Here is a 19,910-nt window from a genome sequence, read left to right as displayed (position 1 = left end):
TACAGAGCAATTTACAAAATATTCTTAAGAGTATAATTTCCTGAAGAAAGAAATTCTTAAGAGAATTTGAAGCCAACTAAATTCATTTACTTCAACTTCTCCTAAGAATTGAAATAAAGTAATATTTTTAAGAGTATTTCAAACATTGTAAATGTTGAAAAAGAGAAACAATGAAAATGGTACCATTTAACAGGACTTATCCATCCTCCCAAAAGCACGTGTAACTGAAACAAACTGGCCTAACCCTTCCATATTGAGACATGACAATATTACAATCTGTTGACTAAACATTCGTCGTCGTCTATTTACATACTGTACAGTTTAAGTGGGGGCCATAAAAAAACACATCATTGTACACAGAGGGAGGAGGGAGTAGAGGCATTGTGTACATGGACTTTTTTTAGTGGTATTGGTGGCACACAAATTTGTTCTTACGTGCCTACTTAATAATTATGTGAATAAACTTTCTGTTAGAAGAAGTTTATTTTTGTTAAAGATGCCACAGCAATGTGATCAAATGTTTATTCACTATATTCAAGTATTCAATATAAATAATCTGGCCTCATCCTATAAATATCTGTTCAATAAATTTTGATCTTAGATAATATCATGTGTGACAGTTTTAAATTAAAAAGTCAAATTTTTTCAAATACAGTATATGAAAAATTAGTTTTATCCATTTATGTCTATCAAACAGTGTCATTATTATATTCTTCCTTGGTATTATAGTACTTGACATTTTTATCTTTTAAAAAAATAATATACTTTGTAAATATATCACAAATGGTTTATGTATTTATGTTAATAGTTAATAATAATAATTAACTAAATTAAATAGTAATTACCTCTGTATAACAAACTTGCATTAGTGGTTAGATTTACAAAGACGTGATTACATAGATATAGAATATTTGAAAAAATGTAGAATTTTATTTAAACTGTCCTCTGAAGAAAAAGCAGCACTATTGATTACATTTTTCATTTTGTTCTTTGCATTGACATTGTTATTCTTAGTGATATAGTAAGCAATTATTAAAAGATAAGTTTCATAAAGTACGGAATTAAATTTCTCCCTGAAAAAGTATCAAGACTTCTGGGTGTATATATTTGCTTCTTAATAAATAAATATTTTACATTAGAATTAAAGTGTGTTAGAAATTTTGAAATAAAATTATCCAATATTTAAACTGATACAGTTTACTGTATATACTTGACAGTTCTTTAAGAATTATCATCATCCTCCATGTAATGTTGAAATAAAATGAATTTGGTCATTCGGTTGTATAACATAATCCAATTCGTCGAGGAGTTCCCAATCTACGTCGTTGATTAATACTAAAATTCCGGGACGAATGGTTTCACCTTGAATGAAAAGTTCCGGTCGTTCCTTCAAAATGTTCTCTTTCATCCATGTTAATAGTGTTTTAATCGTCCACGTTTTATTTTCTCTTAAAGTCACTTCGATTTTCTTCTTGTTATCAAATAGCATTTCTAATCCACCGCTAAATAACAACGATACATTTAAATCTCTGTTTTCGTCCATAACATCAAAATTATCAAAAAACAACACGTGTTCGTTCCACAAAAATAACGTAAGTAGTGTTGCCAATACTTGAATATTATTAAAATTATTTAATTTATTGGGTACCATTTATTGTTTCAAATACATATTTTTATTTATGACATTTAATTTATATATTCGATTTCATATATTTAAAATATATTCAATATTCAATTATATATAATTAAATTAAAAATAAAACTCTAAGACAGTTGGCAACACTTAAGTGTTGTCAGCTTGACCGTCACGTTGGAATTGTTCTCGTTATTGGGTATATCGTCATTTTCGTAAAATTGTAATTAAAAAGTTTTTCGAATAATCAAGAATATTACAACAGATTTAAAATGTATGAAGGAGAAGAGTACGTAGACAGCGAGGTAAAATTTATTTATATGTTTATCCTTTATTAATTAAATTGAATAATAATAGTTTTAACCTTTTGCTTTTCTTTAATTAATAGCCATCAAAGATTTTAAACAATTACTGGTATATTTAATAAGATCTTATTATTGGTCACATTATTATACTGTAATACACACAATTTTAAAAATCAGTGAATCTTGAAAACAAAGAATCAAAATCTAATTTAAAAATATTAATTAACATATGTGTATTTTTCTATTACATATTATTGCTTTCTAGTGATGCGTTTTTAAACGAAAGTAATGCTTAATTTCGATCTTAATTAAATCTGACAAATTTTACTTAAATATTGACATTATTTCAAAAAAAATATTTTGGAATCTTCATCTTAATGTAAGAGAATATATTAAAATAAGTACATATCTATTTGTATTTTATTACATCCAATAATCATGTTTAAAATTTTACAATAACAAAAGTAATAATTTTGTTACTTATAAACATCGTGGCACCGTTATCAGTTAATGTTACCTATGGTTCCAAAATGACGGCTTGTCTCCGATTCCGGCAAATAGAAGAAAGGAAACAGTGGGGACGCACGTTCTAACCTAACCTAACCTATTCTAATAAATTACCATAATTATTATAAGGTGATCGGACGTCCCGACTTTTTGGAAGGATTAAATTTTTGTCAATTATGTGTCATCAACTTTCGTCTTATGTTTAAGATTTGGTAAAGATCGTTTCGTATTGTGGCTGTACGCCATATTAGATATATATTTTGTCCCAGCATCTGACCCAGTCATCCTGGTAGATTTCCACAAGATGTATCTCTTACACAATGCATCTAAACAATATGTCCTTAAACATCTGGAAGAAGTAGAAATTTACAAGGCCACCTGCCATAACGCAGCCATAAACTATTGTGACGTAGACTCTTTCCCCACCGCCTGGAAGTTGTTCCACGAATTATAAGCTTTCCCTTTTCCCTTCCTTCACCTTCCGTCTTACGTCATACACCCTTCCCCCTATGCATGGGTTTGGCAATCCCAATGTTTTCTCAACAGTTTGTTTCCTGATGATGCCCGTTAAACACAGGCAAAAACATTCGCACTTTGTTTAATATATTATTGTTACTGGTTTTTTAGGATATTGCAGTGTTTATTAATTTATAGGTATAGTATTTTGTTATAAAGAATTGAATAAATTGTACGTTTTAACCTTTGGATGTTTTACTTGCTGAACGAAATAATATACCTATAAATATATGATTATTTAGTTAAAATGTGTAAGAATACAGCAAACCTATAAAAATGAATTACACTTCACACTGACTATTGAAACATATAAGTACACTTAAGTGTTGTGTTGTGGCATTACCAATAGCAACTTTTAGAGTATATGGGTGCTTGCAAGTGCTTTCAGTAGTATAAAGTTACCGTCATCAGGCAAATTGAATACAACTGCTATCAAATTTTAAGCTTTTGAATAGTTTTTTGAAATTAAATATAGCACGTGGATGGAATACAAAATGAATTTGAAATAAAGCAATGTTCTAAAATTATGAACGGCATAGATACCAACCAAATGCCAAAATTCTATCGGGCTAGTTTAAGGCTAATTACTAAATGAATTACGTACCAATTTGGCTCTAGAGGAAAGCATTAGACGCCATCTTGTATTAACATTAATAATTATAATTTAAATAATTTAGAATGGCTGGGAGAAAAAATCAGCCCAGTACGGGACTCGAACCCACAACTCCTGCTTACCGTGCAGATGCATTGCCAGTTACGCTATCCGGACCTCCAGTCTGATCTCCCCTTCCAGCATATGTAAACTGGGATATAAACGTTATAACCATTGACGGTTATTACAACGCCGGCTGGGGACACATTCAGCGCCCACGTCTTCATAAGGCACTCAACCGGCCATTGTAAGCCCCGGCAAGGCATAATATATATAAACGACATCACTAAACCCGATATATTATAAGATTAGACACCAACTGGGGCTTACGATGGCCGATTGAGTGCATTATGAGGACGTGGGTGCTGAATGTGTCCCCAGCCGGCATCGTAATAACCGTCGATGGTTATGACATTAGTTTATATATGCTGGAAGGGGAGATTGGACTGGAGGTCTGGATGGCGTAACTTGCAATGCATCTGCACGGTAAGCAGGAGTTGTGGGTTCGAGTCCAGCTCTGGGCCGATTTTTTTTCTCCCAGTCGTCCTAAATTATTTTAATTAATTAATTAAATTATAATTATTAATGTTAATACGAGATGGCGCCTAACACTAACCTCTAGAGCCAAATTGATACGTAATTCTTTTAGTAATTAGCCTTAAACTAGCCCGATAGAGTTTCAGCATTTGGTTGGTGTCTAGTCTTATAATATTTCGGGTTTAGCGATGTTGTTTATGAACGGCATTACTAATGATATAAATTTCCCCAGAAGTACATAGTGAACAAATGCAAAATGAATTAAAATTGTAGATGGAATTGCTTGAATAATGTTGTCCGTAATTGTGGGATTTCAAGTGTTGGTGTGTTGCACGGTGTTATAGCAGATATGTAGAGGTTCTCCCAAATAAATAATTCTTTCCGATTGTTGCACCATTTGAGTAATTTAGTTTGGGTCCAGAGTGGATGATAATTTTGGTCTAGCACTTTTTTGGCTAATTCTGTTGAAGGTCTACTGTTTCTGATATCCTTCTGATGTTCTTGGATGCGAGAACTTAACATTCTGGCCGTGGCCCAAATGTAGCTAGTTTCTCCTCCTGACAAAGCATGTTTTAGTGGAATTTGATAGACCCCCAGATTTTTTGTTCAATTGAAAGTGTGATATCTCTGTTGTTACATAATAGTCTTCTTAGGGTCCATTTACACATAACAGTGACCGTTTGGTGACAGTGACGTCAAACACAGCACAGTGATGAGTATTTACACACAACAGTGACGTGACCGTGCTGTCGGTGAGTGGTCATGGACTTTTCTGAGGATGAATTGGCTATGATAGCTATATGTTTGGATGAAGAAGAAAAAGAAATGCAATCAAGAAAGTGCTGCAAGTGGGTACATCAAGCATGGACAAAAAATATCAACAGAATGGGAGTTTTATACTCTTTATAAAAAATTGAGATGATGAATCTATATTTTTTGAATATTTTCGAATGTCCCAATATGCATTTCGTATTTTATTAAATAAAACACAGAAAATATTCATTTTGTACCCAATAGATAAACATTTACTTGAAAACCTTTAAACGTGCAGCCAAATTTATTATTTGTACCCAATGTCAATGTATTTCAAATGAAATAAATCAAATAGAACAGGATGTTGACGCACGATTTCAATTAAATGTTCGTCATCCATTGAAAAACAAAATTTACCGCCAGAGAAAATATTGTTCTCGTCAAATGTACTTTCACTGTATGGTCATGCCACTACCACTACACGGCACTGTGATGGATGAGTCTGGACAGGGTGGTTTAAAACTAGGTCAACGATTTTCCACAGGCAAAAATTCACTGCACTGTGCCGGCACGTCACTGTTGTCTGTAAATGGACGTTTAGGGTTGCTTGTGGGATAACAAAGCAATGCAAAAAGCTGGATATTCACTCTCTAAATTTTATTTTCTCCAAAATCATGTAAAAAATAAGCTATTTCTGCAGTCATTTCTTAGTAACAAAGAGAATTTAAAAATAGCAAATTCTCCGATACCATTTTTAGGCCCTATCTCTCTAAAAATGGTACATCTTTTTAGAAAAAATGGTTTTATTTTACCAATAATCCCACAACCAACCCTAAGAAGACTATTATGCAACGACAGATATATTTCAATTAAACAAAAAATCTGGGGTCTATCAAATTCCACTAAAACATGCTCTGTCAGGAGGAAAAACTAGCTACATTGGGGCCACGGCCAGAATGTTAAGTTCTCGCATCCAAGAACATCAGGAGGATATCAGAAACAGTAGACCTTCAACAGAATTAGCCAAAAAAGTGCTAGACCAAAATTATCATCCACTCTGGGCCCAAACTAAATTACTCAAATGGTGCAACAATCGGAAAGAATTATTTATTTGGGAGAACCTCTACATATCTGCTATAACACTGTGCAACACACCAACACTTGAAATCTCACAATTATGGACAACATTATTCAAGCAATTCCATCTACAATTTTAATTCATTTTGCATTTGTTCACTATGTACTTCTGGGGAAATTTATATCATTAGTAATGCCATTCATAATTTAGAACATTGCCTTATTTCAAATTCATTTTGTATTCCATTCGTGCACTATATTTAATTTAAAAAAACTATTTGAAAGCTTAAAATTTGATAGCAGTTGTATTCGATTTGCCTGATGATGGTAACTATATGCTACCGAAAGTACTTGCGAGCACCCATATACTCTAAACTTGCTATTGGTAACACCACAACACTTAGCAAACCTATAATTAAGAAATTAAATGCTTTAGTTTAACGTTCTGAATGAAGGAAGAACTGACAATGTAGCAAAGTTTTATAACATATATTAGGTACATCTTTAAAACTGAAATAGAAATAAGTAGAGTTTTTAGTTTATTCTGTTATTATTCTATATAAACATAAAGATTGATATATCCATTCTAAAATATCTCTGTATTTTTTACAGAAATTGCCTTGTGCTATTTTAAATATTTAAGTCAATATCTGTTTGCTTATTAATGCTGTCTGAGCTAAATTAGTTAGAGATAACTTAGATTATTCATATTATTGTATATAATGAATTTAATAAATGAGCCAAAATGTTTAAATGATTTGTGCATTTTCTACCATATAGCGAATACCGACCAAATTCTGAAATTACATATGAAATCAACATTAAAAGACATAATGTTTTTATTATTTAACATAAATCACTCTAATTTTCTTATGTCTGAAACAGGTATTAGATCAACTAGCCATCCAATTGATTAATTTCAGTCATATTCCTTAAACAGATTTGTTTCTGTGTATATTATAAATTCTGTTAAATTTTCACACATGCTTCTTATTTACTCTTGTGAAGACAGATGTATATAGTATGCATCTGTCTTCATGAGAGTAAAGGTGGGTACTTTACTAATCATTCACAGGGCTATATATCACCCCTGTGAATGATTAGTAAAGTAATCTAATGATTAAAGGGAATGCTTTCCTGGGTTGGTCAGACTGTACAGATACAGGAAAGTTAGGCCATTTAGACAACTGTGTCACAGGTAAGGTTATATTGATTTATTGTAGAAGTTTGAGCAGCAGTGTAATGAAACTGACTCTAGTATTAATCTGGAAATGGAATAAGTAAAAGTAGTTAACATAATTTTGTATGAATGAACATTACATATAAGAGAAACTCAAAAATAATTCCAAAAACGTGAACAAGTAGAAACTGTTGCATTCAAAAGTTCAGTCATTGTAGAGAAGTTTTATTTAAATTCAAATGCATTTCCTGAAGATGAGTGTTACAGCTAAAAAGTATTAAAATGCTTAAGTTTTTCTTAATTTTTATTATTATTATTTTGTATTCTAGTAAAGCAGTCTTTACTTAAACATTATGCATTTTTTAATATTAAGTCATACTTTATTATATAATTATTTAGATGCTACAGAATGGTTTCTTTTTTGTTTTTACTTTTCTGACTGTTATACTGTATATAACAGGGTAAGTATGAGGATTTGGCAAAAAATGACTCCTCAGATTTATATATTTTTGGACTTGGGACCTTGAAACATTGAGAAATACAAAAAGTTGAGAGTTTATTCATGTATATACTGTATATGGTGTATGAGGAAACACAAATTTCTGAAATTTGGCAGGGAGCAGGGAGATTTTTGTATTAGGAGGATTGATGCCGATGATTAAAGGTCGAGAGGATGGGAGATAAAGCGGGCTGTGTGTATCTCCAGTAGGATTGGACTTGATGATTTTACTCATTATTTAGCTTTTACAATTTTTTATAAAACCCATTCCTACCTTCAAACTTAAGCTTTTTGCCATTTTGTAGTAATTAAAAATAAAAAGTTTTTAAATAAAATACTTTAACAGATGGTGAACATTTAAAACACACAGTTTTAAATGTTGCTGGGAAAGTTAGGCAACTCATTGCTGGATTTTTAAATTTGAACTGATATTTAATTACTGTGGTAATAGTATTTCATTTTGAACTTCATTTATATTTTTATAGTATTTGCTGCTAATCTAAAAATACTAATACTTGTATTGTTTAATTTGATTTTTAACTTCATTAACCAACTGGCTGTACAAGTTTTAGTGCTTCAGTTTGAAAACACCCTAGGCTAATATTAGTCACTGAAGGCCACTAGACACACGTTATTTTATAACTAAAATGTTCAACTTTTATCGTACAGGTATGGAAAAAATCCTGTATACACATTTCTTTTTGTAGTTTCTGATAATTTAGCTTTTGTTTGTGGATGTCAAAAATTAGGTTAATGTTACTTTAGGTGCCAAGATGGCTGTTTGTCTCTTGATTCCAGCAAGGAAACAGTGGGACACACGTTCTAATGTAACCTAACCTATTCTAATAAATTACCATAATTATTACCAACCAAATTATTAGAATAAGTTAGGTTAGGTTAGGTTAGAACGTGCGTCCCACTGTTTCCTTGCTGGAATCAGAGACGAGTCGTCATCTTGGCACCTAAGGTAACATTAACCAAAAATTATTTACAAATAAAATTAGTTTATTATCACCTACTGTTTGTTTGTAATATTTTACTAAACTTTGACAATAGATAAAATAATTTGTTTTTATTCATTTAACTTTTTCAATGACCTAGCTTGAAGTAAAAGATTGTCCTTTACATTTTGATATAAGACTTATATATATTGATGTATTTAACAGGAACAATTCTTATTTATATCAAAAAGTTCATGTTTATGTTTTTCACATCTATTTTATGTAATTTTACTTGTTTAAAATTAACAAACTTCAATAATTATCTGAATTGTATTAAAAGGAATTGATTTTTTTGTATAAAAAGTTTTTATGTTTATTATGAAAAAAAGTATATATTTAAAAATTCAAATAATAAAAAACTAATTTTCAAAAAAATTCCCATTTTATACAAAAATTTATAATTTTGTTTATTTATAATTTTTCCAAACAAAGGAAACACATATGTGATTTTGTTCTTTGAGTTTCATTATATTATTTTATAATTCCTATATATTTTTCTATTGATAAATTCTATATATACAGTAATTATGGTATATTTTATGTTTATGTATGTATGTAGTATATGTATACAGTAGACCCCCCTATAACACAGTAGATGGGTTCTGTATTATATGAATTCCTTGTTGTACAAGTCACTTAGATTTTACAAATACATGAGCCGTTCACAGCCTGGCACTTGTGCAGTTTAGGGGATACAGCTGTTTGAGAGATTTTCTTCCATAAAATTAATTGACTCTAGACTAATTTCACTCGAACATTTCCAAAACATGTATAATTTTTTGGGAATAATCCATATAAAGTATGCTATAAACAAAAAATTGTAGGAGTACTTACCGAGTGCGCACCGTTCGAAGACGCCATTGCTTAAGCTTGTTTTCGTCGTGGAGTGGCTCGTCGAACGGTGGACGCGTTTCCTGATAAGTTATTCTTTCTGTGAAGAATTCACTAAACTTTGGAGACATCATTAATATTGGGTTGTTCGGAAAGTAATTTCGTTTTTTCCGTAGAAAAATAAACTCAATATTCTTATAATAAATAAATATTTTATTGAATTATATATTGACCATTTTGGTCAAATACCTGTTGTCATTGTTTCTGGTAGTAGCGTGATTTCACATTCATAAAAGTTTTGATCGTTGTTTACGAAAAACTGAGCCAAGTGATTTTTGACATTGTCATTTCAAGTAAATGTCTTACAGTTAAAAAAAATTGCATAGACCGGAACAAGTAATAATCTGAGTGTGCCCGATCTGGCGAATACGATTGGTGCGATAACGCATCCCATCTAAGCTATAACAGTTTCTGACGAGTTACCAAACTTGTGTGAAATTTGGCATTATCGTGGTAAAACAATGCACTTTGTTTGTTGATCAATTCTGGCCTTTTCTGTTTGATGATATCACTCAATTTGTTTACTCAATAGCAGTACACTTTTGAATCAATTGTTAAATTGTCTGGTAAAAGCTCAAAAAAGATTTCTTTAAAATTCCACCATAGACAGCATCTCTCTAATAACATGTGGAACCAATATATCGAGCTTTGAAACGAAACCAATTCGTTTTAAGTAATAATAAACAGTTCAATTTAACAGATTTAATCTCTTAGTGATTTCACGTGTTGTTATATGGCAGATTGCTTCGATCGGTATCTTTATTTTGTTTTCATTGGCTTCAAATGGCCATCCAGAATGTGGTGTATCTTTGATATTAAAATGGCCAGAATGCAATTTTGTAAACCAGTTTTGGCACTGTCTTTCTCTCAACACATCTTCTCCAAACATGTACCACAATTTTTTTGTTATTTGAACAGCATTTTGTTTTTTTTAGTTATAAAAAAGCAAACTATGCCGAAAATGATGCTTTTGATTTTCCAAATTTGATGGGACACCGAAAAAAAACAATTGTACAGAATCAAACAAAATTTTTTCAAATAATCCTTAAAATGTTGCCTGTCGAAGTATATAATGAAAATGTGGTTTAAAATAAAATTGGCTGGTAAAAATACATCTAATTCCTCTAGTAATAAAAAAACGAAATTACTTTTCGAACAACCCAATAGAAATATAATTTTTATGGCCGTTGAATAATAAATGTTTTTTAGTAGGTCCGCTACTCGTTTAAACTTAACAGTTTGTGCAGTGTCCACTACTGGTCCAGATTCGACCAATCCTGTCGAGACATGAGTCGGCCATGACAATCTGTCTCATTCTTTTACCATACGAGCCTCTTCTTTAAGCATGTTATATGAACACGATCACAATTTTTCTACCGTGTTATACAAATCTGTCTTATATGAACCCGTTTTATAGGGGGGTCTATTGTATATATCTTACAGATGGTAAGATTTCAAATAATTACAAAATCATGCAGTAAGTATATTTAATAAAAACACAACAGTAAAACAAGGCCAAAAATGTTTCACATGCTTCAAAAAAATATATATATATATAATAATTACCATTGCCATCTAATTAAAAAGTATGTAAAACAGTGTAACAATACATGTACTGTATAGAACTGCCATCTAAGATAGGAATTTTTTTATTAAATTAAACAATGAATGAAATTGACGATTTTTTAATCACGTGGGCATTATTGCTAAACATTCACATGACGAAATATTTAAGAGTTAAGAGTATACACTGTGTAGTAAAACCTGAATAAAGTGGAAATCTGTCTAAATGGAAAAAATCCTTTGGAATGGAGTAATTTTCTGTTAAAAATAAACTCGTTCAAAATGGAAACCTGCCAAACCAGAAAAATATTCATTATCGCACAATTCTGGTTTACATGGGTTTTACTGTATTTGTTTTTTGTTCATAAGAGGATAGTAGTTTTATAGTTCTAAGTTTAATGAAGTGATTTGAGAATAAAAAATATGATATGTAAGTATGTGCATGTGTACATACACACAGTTTCTTAAATTACAATTATTTATCAGATTAATATAAACAGTAATACACCGAGTTAGTAAGTAATCTGGACCGTAGACCTTTACGTAAGTCAAATTTGTAAATTGCTTAAGTGTAACTATGTAATTAATAACTCAATACCGTATTTATTATTTTATGTGTACTGTACATATATTATTTATTATTATTATTATCTTTTTGTATAAAAGAATTGTTTATGGGAAAGATTTCCCGATATGCTTATGTACATGCTTAAAATTAGACTGAAAAGTAAAGGATTAGCAGAGCAATAAAGTAATAAATTGGTATAGTAAGAAAGAAAGAAAGAGGGAGAGAATGAATGAATGTTTGAAATAGAATAATTCTTTGTAAAATTACATGTTACTCTTCTCAGATTTCTTTCCAATTTTTGAGATTTACATTTTACGTAACTGCAAATTTACATAAGTCGTGTGTTATGTAACTCGGTGTATTACTGTACTTTATGTTTTAATATGTAAATTGCATGTTAAATATTAAATATCAATTATTACTAAGTTAATTAAAGTAATAGATTTATAAATATTGCTTGATTATATTCTAGAAATGCCAATTATCTAACCAAATGAATGTATATAAGTTAAATTCGTGAAATATTTCAAAGAAAGATGGATGGAAACATTCAAAAAATATATGAGTCAGAATTTTATATTTTTATGCCCATAAAATTATGTTTTCAGAATTTTTTTAAATCTAAGACTACTATTATTTTTTTTATTGAAAAATGAATTAATTTTTTATGTTAATTATATTTTTCAGTATGATCCGTATGCATATCATATGAACAATTATGATTACGATCCTCATGGTAAGCATATATGCTTTATGTATTTATTTTATGTTTAAATAATGATTGAATTGCTGTCAATAATTTCTCATAAGCTCTTAACTCTTTCATAACTGTTACTGTAGAAGTTAAAAGATATTTTAAGTCGATTACACATCAAAATTCAATTTTTATAAGACAAATAATGGATACAATGAAATGTTAAGATTATTAGTATATTTAAGTTCTAGAGCTATATTAATGTTTACAAAGAAAGCAGCATTCGCATAATATACATATTTTTATTTTTTTCTCTTATTATTCACAATTGTCATTCAAAGTAAACTGAAATGATCTGCTTTTGAATATTTTTAATTTTGTAAGAATAGCCAGGTGTAATATTCCAAATATACCAAGAAATTAGTAGACTATAAACAATTGTAGATTTGGCAGATTAAATTTATTAATAACTGAAAATTTAAAAGTTAATTGTCAAATATCAAAGTTTCTTTAGTTTTCATTTAAGTGCATTAGCACTTACTGTTCAGTGACTTAATGAAGTACATTCACTTACTGGATGACTTGAGATAGTTGAGGTTTTAACCTACTGCTCTATGAAACCTGGGATTGAATATGGGTGGTCAAAAATCCCAAGGAAGTTTTTTTTTTGGGATAGTTTAACTGGATATGTCAGGCCATGTCTCTTACCACTAGATTGTCCCATTGTGGGCCTGGCCAAACACATGATGAGTATGGGGAAAAAAGACCCCTTTGTGCCCACAGGACAGAATGGGATACCATAGATTGTACCCTATGGAATTTTAGGACTTAAGGTATATATTTGAACTCAGGGGACCGAGATGAGTTCAACGATACCCTACTTTTGGACTGGAGGCGAAAAATAAGAAAGTTATCATACTTTTTTCCGGCGATCGCACAATGACTGGGAGTCATATCGCTCTCTCTCCACTAAGCCTATCGCGTGTTTAACAGGTAGTCTGGCAAGTTGGCCATATATACCTTCAACAGAGGCAGATGTTGATCCATGAGCACACTGATTGTCTGCAATTGAAGTTAAGTCCTTTTTGCACACCCTCGCGCTCCTCGACCTTGGGGCCTACGGTCCCTCAGCCGCCAACATGCTCGCTATCGCTTGCGGTCGCCTAGTACTACGTGCCGCTATTGCAGCTCGTCCAACAAACCTAAACTATCTCTCCAGGAGAGGACCGTAGTCCGACGTCATGGTTTGCTGACTTTACCGCAAGATGATGGTACTAGCAACTACGATGCCGTCTGCATAATAGCGTTAAAAAAAAGTATGACGATTTTCTTACTTTTTGTCTCCGGTCCAAAAGTAGGATACTGTTGAATTCGTCTCGGTCCCCAGAGTTCAAAAATATACTCAAAAGTCCCTAAATTCCATAGGGTGCAATCTATAGTACACCCAGACAGAAAAAGCTTTTTTAAAAAAATAGTGTATCAGAATAATTTTGAAATTATAACAAAATAAGAACTGGTAAATAATCTAGTCTAGTAAATATGTTATTAAAATTTGGAAATAGCAACTCTTTATTCAATCAAAACAAAACAGACCAAATTATAGAAGTCATTAGTTTTATTTAGCAAGAATATTTTCAAACCTCTCAGTCCTACATCAGCAGCATTTTAAAGATAATTTCTGGATCATATGAATTAAAATTAAAACTTAAATATAATTTATATTCTGTAGTTTAAACGTTTTAAACTATAGAGTATGGTAGTTAACAATGAAATGATATTTTGATTTTTAGTCATTTGATCTGGGAGTTCTTTTTAAAGTACAGTTGATTTTTGTAAATCTTCGTCCGATGGCGATAATTATGATTAATTATTTGAAGACAAAGTCCTTCCCAAAATAAGGAACCACCATTTATTGTGTTCTGGACATTACATTTTTGGCGACTGACCTTTCCTTTGAGGCTACTGGCCGCCAAACATTCCTTTAAAAAACACAAATATAAAGTGATTAAAAATATAAACATTTTTAAAAAGCAGTTACTGGTGATATACGGACGTCTTCTATTCTTCCATCATACCTTCTTGGGGTCGTTTCGGCTTTTAGGGGGTTTTTTATAGGAATGTTTGGCGGCCAGTAGCCTCAAAGGAAAGGTCAGTTGCCAAAAATGTAATGTCTAGAACACAATAAATGGTGGTTCCTTATTTTGGGAAGGACTTTGTCTTCAAATAATTAATCTTAAGTATAGTTGATGTTAAACTGAGAGATTCAAAATTGTTTCTGCTAAATAAAGCTAATGACTTCTATAATTTAGTCTTTGTTGTGTTTGATTCCTTGATATTTTTACAATACACTTTAAATTAAATTGTTAAAATGATTATATATATTTTTAATGAATAAATTATAAGTAGATTTAAATTATCATATAGTAAAAGAAAACTGTTTAAAATTTTCCAGGTCCAAGTTATGATTTGGAAAGGCAATATTCTCAAACGTATAAAATCCCAGAACCTGTTTGTAAATTTTTAGTCCATTTGCGTAAAGCAATTAGTGATGGAAATGCATATGAAACTCAAAATTTATATGAAAACAGGTAAAGTATTTTAAATTTATTAATTTTCAAATATATATACATACACAATGAATTAATAAGAAAATTATGCATAATAACTCTATGATTTAGATTATATTAATTGATTTATTGATGATAAGTTGCTGATAATTTAAATCTTTATGGACAGCAGAATATAAGAATAAAAATAGATTTTAATACATTCATTTTACAATAAATAACATCTTATTATAGACCATGAATATTTTTTTGTAATGAAATTTAATTTTAACGTTTGAATGAAAACTGTTGTTTAGTATTATGAATTATTACTGCAGTAGAATGCACTCATTATAAGTACTTTATAACTCATCTATACTAATGACAATAACTGACTGATAACATTAAGCAGAATAAATAAATAACATGACAGTTAGTAGAAATTCCACTTTTATTGACTGATATTAAAAGGACATGTTATAAAACAATTCAAAATTATATAACTTGAAGATTTATTAATTATAATTGTTATTATTAGTTAATTTGTAAGTCATCAACAATTGTTAGTCTGCTACCACTTTAACAACAGCTAGTGTATAATTGAAGTAAGAAATAACCAGAATTTAAACTATTGTACTATGAGCAAATATTGATTAAAACAATTAATATTTAATGTTTAAAGCCACTTGTTAAAGCTGATAGCTTGAAAGTAAAACTTAAAAATGTTTATTTGTTTGAAGATAACAATAAGCAAAATACTATAATGTTAACATATTCCGCGTATAAAGCGTATAAGCTTTGGGACATGCTAATTTTGATAATGTTAAACAACTGATAACAATATCTATGAATATGATAAGCAGATTGTACTGTGTTATGAAATATATCCATAATAATAATTGTTCATATGCAGATTTCTTATAAATATTAAACAAAGAAAAGTGTTATTACTATAATATAATGGTATACTATATCTATTCAGATTCCATTAAAAATGAATAACTTTTTAAATTGCTTTTCCAGTTTTGTTACTCTAACTGAACGTCATTTTAAGAATACGCCTTGGCCTGAAGCAGTCACTGTTGCACCTCTTGTCCAGAATGGTATTTATCAATTAATTTAGAACTTTTATAAATCAGTAATTACTTTATATTTAATTAATGTTTTAATATCTTAATTTTTAAAATTTAACACATGTATTAAATTGAATGTGTGAATATTTTTTTATTCAAATATTTTTATGAAATTTAAGGCAAATGAGATTTTAAATTGGAGGCTTTAATTTGTAAGATGATGGTTAACTTAGGATAATGGGGGAAAAAATTATTTTTTGTAAATAATGTTTGAAAAAATAAATTTATGTACCCATACTAAGTAATAATGAGCAATTATTTATTGTGACATCATCACAATGCTGGCGCTACAATTTTAAATTTATTTAATTTCAAATATATGCCCTTCACCTTAAATTAGTTGTGGTTTGCCCCTGTACATCATACTTTTTCTTTAACAGTAGAATCATGTCAGTTGTCTATCTAACACCTTTCAGGGAAAATTTTTTAATTGAAATAACAATATTCATGTTATTTCAATTTAAAAATTTTGCATCAGAAGTTTGTACATAGCTAATCGGGGTCTTCTGCTCCTAAGGTTTCCATATCTGGTCTGACGGATGACTGGAGTGGGAATTTGTAGGTCTACAATTGCAGCCCAATAATTAGTAGTCCAAGATTTTTCAGTCTGTAAAGTGTAAAAATCTTCATTTTTATTTAGTGCTATATTGTGCAGAATATAATTTAAATGATGTCCCTTTTATACTAGTACCAAAAGTCTGAAAATTATTTTTGATTATAAGAAAATAACCCAAAAGAACTAAAAGATATATATTTCATGTATTAATTTTAAAGCACCTGCTTACCATCTGGGTGAGCAACACCAGGAAGTTTTTAGATAGTCTGTTTTGGATACATTAGGCCTTGTCCCCACCACCTGGGGTCGTATTCTGTTCATCGTCTCTTGTCTCTCACAAGCCGGTCGCTGATTGGCTAATCATTTGGATTAGCCAATCAGCGACCGGCTTGTGAGAGACGAGAGACTAGAGACGGTGACCATAATATGGCCCCTGGATAGGCCTGGAAAAAGCTGCAAGAGCAATACAGGGCAAATAAAGGCAAAAAAAAATGATATATATATATATATATATATATACAGTAGACTCCCGTATAATGCACTCCCGTAAAACGCAACGAAAAAATTGTGACTAGTTCTCGTACAGCACAATAAACAGTCCCGTGTAACGCATAAGATAAATTTAACATTTTCACATAGTTTCTGATTTTTTGTTTAGGAAAGCGAATGTATACACTTACCTGTTGTTTATATATGAATAGCAAAGCTCATAGTTTAAAGAAGTAGCGGTTTATAAAAAAATAATAATACATACTCATTTAAAGATATAAGAGGAAAATAATTTTATTCAACTTAAAATAAAATTATGCACTTCACTGTTTAACATTTATTCACTATCGGAAGTATCAACAAATAAGTTTCAACAATGCCATTTTGTTAATATTGGTTGTACAGTACAGACTTATTGACAACCGTTACAATTTACAGACTCCCGAATTTGCATAAATTGATCTGTCCCGTATAACGCGATTTCCTACAACGTGGAACTCTCGTATATATATACAGTAGACAGTATATATGTACTCTAAATATATACAGTAGACTCTCGTATAACGCGGGGGATACCCCCGCGTTATACGAGAGTCTACTGTATATATTTAGTTGATTTTGTTTTTATTGTAAAGAACATTTTATAGAATATTTTTTACTGTTAAATCTTTAATTTATTATTTAATAATTTATCAAAACAAAACATTCTCATTTGTGGTATTCCTAACTTCTCTTTATGAGATCTTTTATATTGTTTATAAATTTAATATTTGTCTGTATGTTAATTATGTGTATATATTATTTATTATTAAAAACTACTTTTTATAGAATAGAAAAAATTACAATTACCAGATTTATAAAAATAAATAAATAAAATTTAAAAATATATAAGAAAAAATTAAATAGTACATAAGGAAATATTTTATTTAGAATTAGTAAATAATCATAAAAATTAAAATTATTCCAGTTTAAATAATTTTCATTAAATATTATAGATAATTTTGTTTTTTTTTTTTTAGATGAAATTTTTCTTATCTTATATAAAGAACTTTATTATCGTCACATTTATGCAAGAGTACCGGTAAGATGTAATAACCTGAAGTATAAATTTCAATTTTGTTATAATCTACTTTATTGAAAACCATCTTCCTGTTTCTCACTTAATAGATATAATGCATTAGGTCACGTCGTTTTAATATTGTGAGTAGACAATAAACTGAATGTGAATTGAATTCACTCTCTATTAAATATGAAAGATAAAGTAAGGAAAAAAGAAAATGTATAAATAAAATTATACAGATATTAATCTGTATGATAGGTATTAGTTATTGTTATTTTTTAATATTGATCATATTTATTTTTTTATATAAAATCTTAAAAATTATTTTAAAGATTTTTATGAAGTTTTGTGCTTAACTTGAAGCTTTAAATAGTTTGATTTCTTTAAATATTATTGAATGAAATATGTGTTTTAGATAGTGAATAAAAACAGAGAAACTGTAACATGGTATTTTAATTTTGAATATTTATTTAAGATTTAAACTGGTTTTATACTTATATATATAGAATTCCAATTATCCAAGGTAATGTGGACCAATGCTACCCCAGATAACTGAAAATTTGAATAAAATAGGTGACCATGGCCATTTCAGATTAAAAATTACAAATATAAAAGATTTATATGCACTTTTACACCTTTTTTTTAATGACTTAGTGAATTTATTCATATATAAAGAACATCATTTTTACATTATTTGTTATACATCTATACTTGCAATAGTTTTAAGAATAAAAATGTGTGTTATTGGAACTCTGTTTTGTATGAATGATTTGTTTCACGTTGAAGTCGAATGATGAAAAGTATCAGAAACAAATTTTGTAATACATGTTATTGTTCTAAATTTTCTTTTATGAATTACAGTATAAGAAAAGTAGTGTATTTGTTTATAGGTTTGCTTTAAATAGTGCAGAACTTCAGTTAATTGCTTGGATAATTGGGTTTCTACTGTATTTAAATCACCTACTTCAAAATATTTGATTGTGAATAATTAAATTCGTTAAGACTGTTACATTAATCATTAAAAGTATTTTATGCTTGTTTGTTAAAGTAAAATTATATTTATTCTTGCTTAAACTTTAGATATGAATTTGATGATATTTACTGAACAACATTGTTGATATTATTTACATATATTTATTATGTTACAAATGACTGACAATTTCTTAAATAAATATTTGTGATATAAATTTAATGATTACTTTTATTATTTTACATTATTTTGTCAGTAATTTCATTAGTAATTATCATATTTTATTATTTGACTTTAATGTATATTACTGAATAACATAATAGTGATTTTTTTTTTTAATGTTTTTATTTTTAAAGAATGGGCCTACTGTCAATCAACGTTTTGAATCTTATTACAATTACTGTGATCTTTTTAATTGTATTCTCAGTAAGTACGTTTAAAAATCAAAATATTAAATTTATTTTGATAAAAATTTAATTTTGTGAATCAAATTGTAGGTGCTGAAGGTCCCGTTCCTCTTGAGTTACCAAATAGATGGCTTTGGGAAATAATTGATGAATTCATTTATCAGGTTAGTTAATCAGACAACTAGAAATTTTCCCATCAAACATGATGGAATACCTTTTATCAGAAAATAGAGATTGGAGAATTGGAAAGAGTAGAGATTTTAAGATATTCGAGAAGGGTTGCTATTTATACAAATTAAGTAGTTTATACTCAAGCTTGACATTGTGATGCTGTTTCTGCAGCCCTTGACAAGACCATTCTTATTCAATGTTG

General features: G+C 29.5%; 2 protein-coding genes across 2 annotated transcripts in view; one reads left to right on the top strand and one right to left on the bottom strand.

Annotated features, from left to right (window-relative positions):
- Window positions 1-1,234: 1,234 nt before the first annotated feature.
- On the bottom strand, window positions 1,235-1,543 carry Urm1 (Ubiquitin-related modifier 1). The gene has a single exon (XM_067287292.1). The coding sequence runs from the start codon at window positions 1,541-1,543 to the stop codon at window positions 1,235-1,237; it is 309 nt and encodes a 102-aa protein (XP_067143393.1).
- A 251-nt stretch (window positions 1,544-1,794) lies between these two features.
- Window positions 1,795-19,910, top strand: part of eIF3l (eukaryotic translation initiation factor 3 subunit l) — a 34,902-nt gene continuing 16,786 nt past the window's right edge. The window contains exons 1-7 of the mRNA XM_067287321.1: window positions 1,795-1,938; window positions 12,370-12,418; window positions 14,829-14,964; window positions 15,946-16,025; window positions 18,120-18,181; window positions 19,487-19,556; window positions 19,628-19,701. Of these exons, the coding sequence (XP_067143422.1) occupies window positions 1,906-1,938; window positions 12,370-12,418; window positions 14,829-14,964; window positions 15,946-16,025; window positions 18,120-18,181; window positions 19,487-19,556; window positions 19,628-19,701 (504 nt within the window). The 5' untranslated portion in view covers window positions 1,795-1,905. The remainder of the gene's footprint in view (window positions 1,939-12,369; window positions 12,419-14,828; window positions 14,965-15,945; window positions 16,026-18,119; window positions 18,182-19,486; window positions 19,557-19,627; window positions 19,702-19,910) is intronic.

Source organism: Centruroides vittatus, unplaced genomic scaffold (genome assembly GCF_030686945.1).
Source record: "Centruroides vittatus isolate TY-2023 unplaced genomic scaffold, ASM3068694v2 scaffold_450, whole genome shotgun sequence".
In the NCBI taxonomy this organism is placed as follows: domain Eukaryota; kingdom Metazoa; phylum Arthropoda; class Arachnida; order Scorpiones; family Buthidae; genus Centruroides; species Centruroides vittatus.
Note: the sequence above shows the minus strand (reverse complement) of the source record. Positions and strands in the feature narration are given on the sequence as shown.

Excerpts from the sequence above, each read along its gene's own strand:
- Urm1 (XM_067287292.1), bottom strand. The coding sequence starts at position 1,543 with ATGGACGAAAACAGAGATTTAAATGTATCGTTGTTATTTAGCGGTGGA.